Below are 11,469 nucleotides of genomic sequence, written 5' to 3' on the forward strand. Positions count from 1 at the left end.
AGCCTGGTTTGAGGAGCCCTACTCAGCAAGTCCTGCCTGTTGATATAAGCATACTGGAATTTATTGTTTTCACTAAACATGCCTTATACAAAATATGCCTGTGCAGTATACACTGCCAGTTGCCATAGGAACATAGTAGGGTTTTCATAACAGGTCAGGGGCTCCCTGAGGCATAATGGTTCTCAATCAGCCCTTTCACACAGTGAGTTCAGGCCCACTCAGTATTCTTGGGATTTAAGTAAAAAGACAAAACGTCCATCCATATCTTATTGGCTCAGCAAGCATGGTGGGTAATGAGAAACAGTCACAAGCCTTATGGTGATCCATAGTGAATTATAAAACACTGCAACACATTTTACAGACATGTCCCTCGAGTGTATGAGGTGATTAAAAGTCAATGCAGAAATGAGTTGAGGGAGCTACAAGGAGGAAAGGCCAGTTCGTGCTTTTTTTTTTCATGCCTGCAAGGGTCCACGATGGTTCATGTGACGTAAATTTCATCATCGGACGAAGTCTGCGAGGGTCCTCAGTGCAAGCCCGCTGACTGCGCTTGCTTTTCGTGCACCCTATGTATGTACTGCTTATTTCCCATCCATTGTGCTATTCTCGTTAAGCCGATGCACATATAGTTTTCTTTTTTGACTTTTTCATATTGTTCAGCCAAAGACAACAAAGAAACAAGCTTCTTCTTGTTGTCAGGCGGCCATCATATTTTGTGTTCATGTGTGAAACCTGTCCGCGTACGCATACCCCTGATCGCTGTGTGAATAGAAGGACGTCTGCTTCCATCCATGGCCAAGCGGAAACCATGAATTGGCCTGAAAAGACAAGAGGGAGAAGGTGTAAAATGCTGTCTGACTGCGCATCCTCTCTTGTTACCAGATGATTTTTCCACCAGACATCCACTCTCTCATACACAAGGCTGTCTCTGACAAGAAAATATAAAGGGCTCGTGATGGAGAGTCTGGGATTATTGCATGCAGCTGCCGGCTGTCACAGTAAGACACTTAGCCCCTCTCCACTCACCCTTTATCTTAACCCCTTCATATACTACAGTCCCAAGTTCCTCTTTTTTGCCTTTCCACACCTGTAAGTCTGTTCTATAAAGTTTGAATCCTTTTTTGTTGGTCTAAAAGGGATAATATGCTTCAAATGAATTGATTATTTGAAAGAGTGTCTGAACCCTCCTTCCCCCATACCTTCCCAAATATGTCCGACAATTTTTGTGACTCTATGAAAACATCAATCTCACAAGTAATGCAAAAGTGAGCAATGGGGCAGGGTTTGAAAATCCCCCTCTAGCTCTCTTTTTGTGTGTACGGATAAATGCAACACATTGAGAGCCATTGAGTAGAGACTGTCAAAGTGTGCACCATTGTCTCAGTTTGAACCATTATTAATATAATAATAATTAATATTAATAATAATTATTATTAACAATTATTGCGTCTTGCCCCTCTCTATAACTGCAGTCTTTTTGTCTGGCGTTTGAGTGTGGCCATGCTGAACAGGCATCAACACTTTTGCCTTCAGATACGTTCAGCTGACACATTGTACAAACTGCTTTCAGGCATACAGTGGGCCTTAACTCATACTGAAGATCTGAGCTTAAGATAGCCAGCAACTGTTGTCATTGTGATGGAAATAGGAGGTTTTAATAATAACTCTGTAAAATGAAGTTGCTTCTCCGATGACTCATCGGATCTCCTCATTTGTTTAGACCATTTTTAATTCAACTAGTATTTTAGTTTCAGTCACTTACCCAATGATGAAGAAATAATTGGATTCCAATTTTAACAGAGGGGCTGATAACAGCCCGCAATGCTCTTTGACATCCAGGCTGATATCCCCAGTAGCGATTGATACAGCCCACTGCGAATCTTTTTTTATTATCTATGCAAATGGAGGGAAGTGATTAAGACCTTGGATCCTACCCCTGGTGTGAGCTGCCCATGCTTCCATGCTGCAGATAGAAAAGGTCTTTCCCTCTGGTTGTGTAGCAGCCAGGCAACAACCACAGCCATCACATTTGCATCCCCACCCAACCACTGCTTGTACCACTGCCCGCTTCAACTAAGCTGTGGACTTCATCACCAAGCAAACAGTGGGAGTTTGTCATTTTGAATTCAGCAGGAAAAGAGCAGTTAAAAGGATCATGTAGTTAATCTTTAACACAAACAAAGGTAGAAAGGAAAAGAGCAGAAAAGGGAGAAATGGGGCTCCCCTTGGGACCGATCACTATCTCTCCACTGATAAGAGAGCGAGTGCCTGAAGGCTGGCTTTTCTTCCCACAGCTTTCCATACCTCCCCCAGGGCGATTTGATTCCAATTGTTCAGGATTATGGACGCTTCTCCCTCCAGCATAGAAAGGTAGATCTCTGCAGGTGAAGATGAGGTAGTGTAACACTGCAATGGAGTCTCTGGGGAAACATGATGGAAACAGACATCAGCCATAGAGAACAGTCAGAAGGGTTTCTTTACTATTAACCTAGGAAGTGAATTGTCAGTGTGACATTTGATAATCTCCTTGATGTCACCATACTTGTGAAGCTTCTTCAATCCTTTGGATGACTTACACACACAGTAATGTTAATGAACATTATTTTCTGTCTACATAATCTATACAAGTGAATAATTAATTGCAAATTCAATTGGATTAGTCATAAAGGAATAGTCCACCCAGACTGTGTCAAATCACACCCAGGTTGCATCTGTGTATGGTTGGGGGGTGTTTTCCCATGAAACTTTAAGGGCTCTTCTTTTTGGGAAGCATTTTAGCTTAGTCATTGGTCATTTTGGTGAGTCACTGGCCTTAAGGCTGTTTTTCTTTCTTTACCCAATATCTTCAGACTGTAGTTTCATCACTACTACTTCTTCACGCCCCGTATCTCATCTCATGCTGTATGTAGTCACTGATTAATCAGAAACCTTGGAATAAGTTAGAAATATTGAGGATAGACAAAACATAGGTTCCCCTGTGTAACTTCCTGTGGGTGGCAGGTTCCTTTCTCAATGCAAATGTCTCATTGTCTCAATTCATGATGAAAAGGGAAAGTGTCACACTTTCTCTTCTTGGTCAAAGAAAGTATCATCTTGCTAGTGCTGAGACACTCTTAGCCTATACCTTACCCTCTTGACTGTCTCATGGTTGTTTATAATGTCCTGATATGGGTTTAAATCTTTTTCTAAATGTACGAATAACCAGTGATAAGATATTTATATATTGACTTATATTTTCATTCTGTCATAAAGCATTTATCAGTTGTTTATACAAATGTGCAAATCATTCACAAGCTGTTTTAAACTGTTAACATATGCTTTTAAAAATACTTAGGACTTGTGTATGATAATGAATACTTAATAGCAGTTAATTAACTGTTTATACAAAACGTATTGATGTATCAGAGGAGAAGTTAAAGCTTGTACCAAAGAAAACCCTACTGAACATTTACAATGTACTGATTACAGCTCCATTATAGCATGGAGTAGGGTGCTTTTAAACCATTTATTCAGTGCCTAGGTACTGGTTATAAATGCTAAATGATGTTACCACTTAAACGTTCTCCATGTTATATTTCTGCCATCCTATAATTATAATCTGATGCTGTCACACTAACAATAATACAGCTCAGTGATTAGGTTACTGTTTCTTGACAAAGTTTGATTGTGACATACTAGCACAGTGTTATCACGGAGGCCATCTTTGGCTGTATTTGCTTTTCCTCCAAGATGCTTTGCTGACAAGGCAGGAGTATGGTATGCTGAGGTGCTTCTGCCCCTCGCCCTCGGCTCATATGTTTTGTATTACGCCCTAGGAGGTGCCATGCTCAGCAGCTCGGAGATGGGAGGGGATAAAGCAGGCCTCTCCGTCCCAAATGACGCATGACATGGCGCTGCGCCCCAGGCCCTTATTTATGGCTTCCCATGTCAGTGAAGGCTTGTCCCCCTGGGGAGCCCCAGAGCTGTTACCCACTAACTTAGCTCAGCCAGTCTTCAGCACTCATCACAGGCCTAAGGAGACGCACAAAAAATTACACAAACCATCCACTATAGGAATTCTGGTCACCATAATGTGGTAGCATGCACACATGACTGAGAATTATGTAGAAATCAAATAGATTTCCTCACAGATAAGTTTATTTAGCTGTACAACATTCACAGTTGCTACACTGTTGCACAAGAAGTGAAGATGTGAAGTGCTACTTCAGAGGAATTAACGTCATGTCAGGCTACAGCTAGGCCACTGCCAGCATACACTGCCTCTTTTATCAATGCCTCTGATGTGGAAGAGGATGTTAAATTTGGAGAGAGAGTGAAGAAGAGATTTGGTGAGAGGATCTGAATACATTTTCTCTGTAGTCACTCAAGAATCCATGTACATATCACACCGCATTAACAAATAGACGCATACACTGCCAGCACTCATGCACACACAGGTGTTCTCCACGAGCTATCCGGGAATGTTCCGGTGATCCCTGTCCAGGGTTTTGATGTGGGTAGAAGGAAAAGAAAAGAATTTAGAGAAAACGAGAGCCAAGGGATGAGAGGAAGCTCGAGAGTAGATGACAGAGGGATAAAAGGAGATGAGAAAATCTGCTATAGTTAATGTTTAAAAGAATTTAATGAACATAAGAGGAAGATTTGATGTGTGTTAACACAGGAAAAAAAGATGGCTGTTATTTTCTCCTCCCTGGTATCTTATATTTCTTTGTGTTTTGGGGAGTGAGCGTAAAAAGAAGGAGCACTTTCAAGGTTTTAGGTGGCCTTTTGAAAACAGAACAAGCCCTCTCCAGAACAATATATCCAGCTTCAGAACTTCTCTGACAACAGGGCACCCATTTTTCCATCTTCCCAGGTCCTGCCTGTAAAACACACTGTTTGAAATCCACTCTTGTCATTGTTTAGTCTACTGGACATCCCTTAGATCATCCTCATGAGCAGCCGTCCTGCATTCCCTTCATGTTTCAAGTCTCCCCGCCTCACAGCAGCTCAGAAACAGCCACCCGACATTAATCAGACTCTTTGTAGTGTTGCTAAGACCTGACAGCAAGCATGTTATGGCAGAATAAAAGGATGAATGTCCACTCTACAATTGAGCAAACAAAAGAAAGCAGTGTGCTTTACAATCCATCAACTCCAGCGTTGTCTTTAGTTCAAGTTGTACTTACAAGTTCGAGTTGTACTTGGTAGAAGTGTGGAAGTGTGTCTAGCCAAAGATATTTCCTGTAAATGATGCAGTGCTCATCTCACAAGCTATAAAAAAGACTATTGTTATACAAAACTATTAAATGTCCACAGCAGCTCATGAAAGAAGGCATTGACATCTTCATGTCCATCCAACAAGTGTCCATAGATTCAGCAGGTAGATTAGGTTTGCATGAGACCACATAACACCACACAACTGAGCCATTAAATTGTATCTCAAAGATCACAAGAAGAATCTGTCTGAAGAAACCAAGCATTTACTCTCTCCTGCCTCTTGCTCCCTTGGATGATGTGGACATCCAAACACCTGATTTACATAATGACACAGGATCAAAGCAAAGATGGGAGGCTGCCGCTGATGCTCTCGGTCTGGATTTAAGATTTGGGAAGGGTTTGATTATTCCAGCTGGACTGTACAGAGCCAGAGAAAGCCTTGGGAATCTGGATCTGCTTGTTAAAGAGGGAAATACCACACTGTACTCTTGAGACTGGGTCACTGGATTAAACTTAAACTGGTGTCTGCACTTTCATCTGGCCTCCAGCAGAGCAGAGGCAGGATTTGATCTGATAACATCAAGAGAACAATCAAACTAGGGTAACGTTTCCCTTTCTTCTGCTACTCGGAAGATTCTGAGTAGGAGGAGAGAAAAGATACAAGTATGTGAGATTGAATGATGAGCTGGTGGTCTTCACCTCATTGGGACCTCCCTGATGTATTTGATGGCTGCTAAGGGCCAGAGGGTGAAGTGATGGAGATCGAAGGATTGAAGACTCCTGTCCCTTTTTCTCTCTGGTTCCTTCCCTTCAAACATTTCTTCTCCTCTTTTTTCTCCTCTTTTTTCAGCCTTACCCTCTCATGTCTCTTCCTCCTTGTTCTTTTTTTCCAAAGCCTCCCATTCCCAAAAATTTCTTCATTGCTTTCCTAGAACTGAGTACTCCAGCAGGGAGAGCTGACACAGGGGTCTGATTTGTCAGGGTCAATGTGATCCAATGATCCATCAGACCCATCAGGCTGATGTCGCAGACTCCTGGGGGACTGGGCCTTTGTTTGGCTAAGCCGCTGATGGAAGCGAAGCCTCTGTCGGGGAAGCCATTAAGAGCGCAGCAGACCCAGAAAAATGAGCCGACCTTGTCACTCCACATCAGGAGCTCGGCCACGGTCGCAGATCCTCCTCAGATGTCGTCACATTAAACCACTGTTTGTCCAAGCCTTTGAAATAAGGACAACTAGATAGATAGATGAATGAGCCTATTTGTGAAGTCCCTGTGGGGTGCTACAGATTGGCTCAGAGTCTTGGATTGATAATGGTTGCTGGATTGTTATCTAATGTTTTGGTGAGGAAAGATGATATGTGAAGAGGGATTAATGAAGGTGACTTGAGTACTTGTCCCATAGCTAATTCAAGAGCCGGCTTTGGTGTGGGCATGTTGCCATCGGTACTGGTGAGAAGATGAAATACGATCAATGAAGTCAGGTTTGAGAGATACATCCATTAGCTTGAATTCATATCAGATGCAAAAACACTATACAATGGTTTATAATACTGTGAGGCAAGATTTTATGAGCCTGAAAAGTTATTGTGCGGCAACAGTCTTTTTTTAATATCTTGATGATTGCAAGGTAAAAATGGAATAGTGCTATTCTCATTACAAGGTATTCTGCCAAGAATGTGCTCATGTACATGTACATGCATTGCCATATGATAATGCATTAAATTTCTTGCTGAACAACCCTGCATTTTGTTGTTGGAGCACCCCTGCTGTGCCAATGCAGTGGTCTCATTGAAGTAAATTAGGCTATGTGTTTTTTTTTATTTTCAGTCTCTTACTTTTCGTGTGTAAGAGTACAACATTATGAATGCCTTCCAGAAATGACTGTCTAATGTGTGCCATTATTCCCATATTTAAACAGCTGCCCTGTAACTCCGCCTTCAAGTGTTGCTGCTCAGAACATCTATACACACTTTTGTCTTCAGAAAAGGTTGGATGACACTCAAAACGTTTTTCTGTTTAAAACTTAATTTTCAAAATTCTCTTCCATTCCGTTCCTCTCTGATTTGTTAATGAAACAGTGTAGAGCAATCTCTCTGCACATTTTCCCTAACCCACCTCTTACTCTCTCTTTGTTCCATGACAGAGATGGAAAACCTCCACCTTGCATGTCATGGCCTCAGACTAAACATACTCTTTTGGTGTTGATGCATCAGTGTAGCGGCTGCCTCTAATGATGGCCAACTTATCTCATTAGAAAAATAATGATTTCACTGCCTGCCATTCCCACAGATAGGCCCAGTATTTGTCTTAGGCTATGCAGCCTTCACTGAGCTGCTGAGCCCAAGGATTGGCTGCCTAGGCCCTTATGCCTGCCTTTTGTATATCAGCAGTGCTGCCACCGTCAAGCCCCTGATATACGGCTGTTTATCTCCAGCCCCCCACCCCCAAACCCTCCTCTAACAGATGGGCTCAGGCTATTTACGCAGGGAGAGAGAGGTTCCTAAACCGATTGAATAAATACAACAAACAAGAGGTAATCATGGGGAAGTTGGTTGTGATTACAATTTATTGGTCACCAGACAAAACGGGAGATTGATCTGCCCCTGTTGTTTATCAGGTGTGACACTGATCATGTGTTCTACATTAATCTGACTGCGTTAGGTTTCACTCTTATCTTAATGACTTTTTCAGCTTAAGTATGTGTGGACAGATCTGGTTATTGTGAGGTGACACGATGGTACATATAAAAAGCATCTAGCTGGTACATTAAAAGTCCCGTGATATGGTTTATGTTTATTATCAGCGCAATGGTGAAAACATTCCTTCAGATGTCATATTCTGGGGTTGTCGCCTTAAATCTCTGCAAGTATAAGGCCTAAATCTCACTGGCTGTCAGATCTTCACAGAAAGAAAAACACATTGCACCATAAATTGTCTGTTACAGGCTTAGAGGAGCTTCAGTTGATTTCTGAGTCTCTAGAGAAAGGCCTTAAGTAATAACCTGACAGTATCAATTTTTCAAACCAGTCCTACTATTATTGTTGCAGATTTTTTTAGTACCTGTAAGCATCTCAGATTTTTTTTTTTCTCAATTTGATGGATATAAACCAGATTTTGACCCTTGCACCTGTCAGTAATGAATTATGAATCCTGGTTTATGTTTCTCTTAATCTGAAGTTAAACGCTTTGAAAATGATTTTGGACGCAAGCACACAGATAATAGTTTGTAACATCCTCCTCTGTAAATTGCATTCCATAGAGACATATTGATACGCCATGCAGTGGAATTTATATTTTCTCAGGATTAGTGTGATAAATTTCCTCCCAGTTCATATGAGCTTAAATACAGACCGTTATTCACATGGAGACGTCTCTTGTCTGCGTGTCTGAGAGTATCAGAAAAATGTGTCCCAGTCAGATATTCTGGTAAGGAGAATGGACAATGATTTGTCAGCGCCACATAGATAATATAAACAATAAGAATAAAGTACAGAGAGACGTTGGTGGGCTTCATTATGAGGTTAACTCACCAGTCGTCACATCTCACTCATCTACTGAGTAGAACCAATTATGCCTTATCTCAACTCTGATTAACCAGTGATGGAGTGCAGCAGATCCAGGCTAGTTTTGACCACTGTAGTTTCAGATGCGTGTAGAATAATAAAGTGGAGCGGTTGGATTTTTTTGAAGTTCTTTCTCTTATTCAGCTTTTATAACGTTCATTTATATGATAAGTAATATTGCATGTAGTTATTAATAAGTAGATAAACTGTACAGTATGTTTAAGAAATACAGCTAGGGGATTCAACTTCTTCAGCATTGAAAACCCATGTTTCAACCCATGTTCCAGTTTATAAAAATGGGCCACCAAAAAAACTACTACTAAATCTGACACAACTGCAAAGATGATTGATTGCATTTAATCGTTCATTATAAACATGACAAACTAACTCAGAAAATCCATGATTACAAACATATTAGCCATTTTGATGTTCATACATTACAGTAGATAATAAACCAATTGCTGGATATTCATCCACACTTAATTATGCTTTGCTGTTTTTGAAACAAAATGTTTCTTATGGTGGAATAATATGGGTACACCAGTGGAAATTCGACCTGTTTGGTTTTACAACATAATTTTTTTTATATGTGATGTGGAATGTTTCCATTCTGAATTGTCTACCATTTGAAAACGGTGACACCCACATTAACAAAACAGCTTGATAGTGCTTTTAATGGGTAAATCTTGTTAGACAGCATGATAACACATTAACAGATTGAGTTCTTACTGCTCAGATACTGAATGAGAAATGAACTGTAAGAGAACAGATTTCTCTCTCAGGCTGATACTGTATGTGTAGTTTTAGAAGCGAACTGGTAGTATCTACAATATTTGATGAGTGGTCACTCATGATGGTTGGTATGAAAGGAAGAAATCTGCATTACCAGGCCTAGTGTTGTCGGCTCTGTTGGGAAATATATTCCCCAGCTCTCGCCTATGCTCCAAGTCAGCCAACACTGAGAAACCAAAACAGAAAGAATCCTTTCTCAGAGGGCAAACACATCTGGAGCCAATCGGTGGGATAAAGGAAGGATCCATGTTAGGATTGGACCTACAACCTGGTTAAGATCAGGCTGAAGAGCTCATCTTGGCACACTTAAACTACTCTTGACTAGAAGTGGCCTACAAATTGTTTCTGGTGGTGACATAAATATTGTGGATCCAAAGTTCTGAATACGGACCATAGCTGTCATAACGAATGTCAAGAAATGTTTACTAAAACACATATGCCACTCGTTTGTTTTTTCCTTTTATTTATCTTCCAGTCCCATCTTGCATAGTTTATGCGTCAGTCTACACTACACTTCCTGGCTCCCACACATGTTGCATTATTGTGATAGAAGGCTGGACCCTCCTCACATCGACAGCAGCCTCTCAGGCTGGCACAGACAGGCAAGCGTTTAGTGGGAAGGAAATGACATCATGGCATTTTTGATCCAAGCTTGGCAAGAGGAGCATTATTAAGAGCAAGAGTATTATTAAATCATTACACAACTAACAGTAAAATGTTACATTTACATTTGTATATTTTCACTTACGTTAGTTAGTGTGGGTTTTGGGCTACACAGATTAGATTATAATGTGTGTGGTGTTTCTAAACTTTTATGATTTATAGGTATTTCAAACCTGCTGCTATTTATTTAGCTGTGGTTACATAGAATACAGATGTCACTCAGATTGACTTAGGAAAATGCAGAGCAACGAAAACATAATTGGAAATGTTAAACCAATAACGCTAGATAAACAGTCAGAGGAGAAAAGCCAAAGACAACAGAGAGCGAAGGGAAAGTGTCCTGCTGGCATCAGGTTTCCCAGAGTAAGTGTTATTTGAAAAGCAGCTGAAGGGTGACACTCACTCTCCTCCCACCCAGTCTCCCTCTCTCACTCCCTCACTCCTTCCTCCCCCCTCACTCAACCATCTGTTGTGCTCTCTCTCTCTTCTCAGGCTGCTCTAAGTGCCTTGAAACAGCTGTCTGAGCAGGGACTGGACCCGGTGGATGGCCCCATCAAGGTATGGTAGGACACGGATCACGCCAAACTCGCAGCCAGCCACTCCACATTAACTCAGTGCTGGATGTTTTACCAATCAGCCAATCAGGGTGAATTTGAGGATCCAGGTGTGTGTGTGTGTGTGTGTGTGTGTGTGTGTGTGTGTGTGTGTGTGTGTGTGTGTGTGTGTGTGTGTGTGTGTGTGTGTGTGTGTGTGTGTGTGTGTGTGTGTGTGTGTGTGTGTGTGTGTGTGTGTGTGTGTGTGTGTGTGTGAGAGAGAGAGAGAGAGAGTGAGCGCCAATCTGGCTTATTGCAGATCCCCAGCGCTCCAGGGCTGGCCCATCATCAGCTCCCACCCCACCCACACGCACATCCCAACATTTCCGCTCGACATTTTTCTTCCATAGGAAAGCAACAGTAGGCGTATATATTTACATGCACCACACTCCTGTCAGGGCTTGATACTTTGCATGATGGCTATCACCACCAAGGCTCAGTCATGACAGAAAAGAGGGCTTTCTCCACATACCTCCACTCCCTTTCCTTCCAAGACAAGGAAGGGAGGAAAGGAAGGAAGAAGGAAAGACGATAGTGGAGAATCAAGTAGGAACACCATGGGGTTTCTTTTTGAGAAAACCAGGGAGGAAATCACTGTCAAATATTTCTGAGTATTTTCATTATAGGTTTGCGCCGGGAAGAAAGTTTAGGCATGGCTG

General features: G+C 41.6%; 1 protein-coding gene across 2 annotated transcripts in view; it reads left to right on the forward strand.

Moving 5' to 3' along the window:
- stau2 (staufen double-stranded RNA binding protein 2) overlaps positions 1-11,469 on the forward strand; it is an 86,311-nt gene that overhangs the window by 73,451 nt on the left and 1,391 nt on the right. The window contains exons 14-15 of one of the 2 annotated variants that reach the window (XM_040126243.1): positions 7,118-7,186; positions 10,710-10,775. In XM_040126243.1, coding sequence (XP_039982177.1) covers positions 7,118-7,186; positions 10,710-10,775 — 135 coding nt within the window. The remainder of the gene's footprint in view (positions 1-7,117; positions 7,187-10,709; positions 10,776-11,469) is intronic. The other variant, XM_040126244.1, reaches the window with a different exon arrangement.

This window comes from Xiphias gladius, chromosome 5 (assembly GCF_016859285.1).
Source record: "Xiphias gladius isolate SHS-SW01 ecotype Sanya breed wild chromosome 5, ASM1685928v1, whole genome shotgun sequence".
Classification (NCBI taxonomy): domain Eukaryota; kingdom Metazoa; phylum Chordata; class Actinopteri; order Istiophoriformes; family Xiphiidae; genus Xiphias; species Xiphias gladius.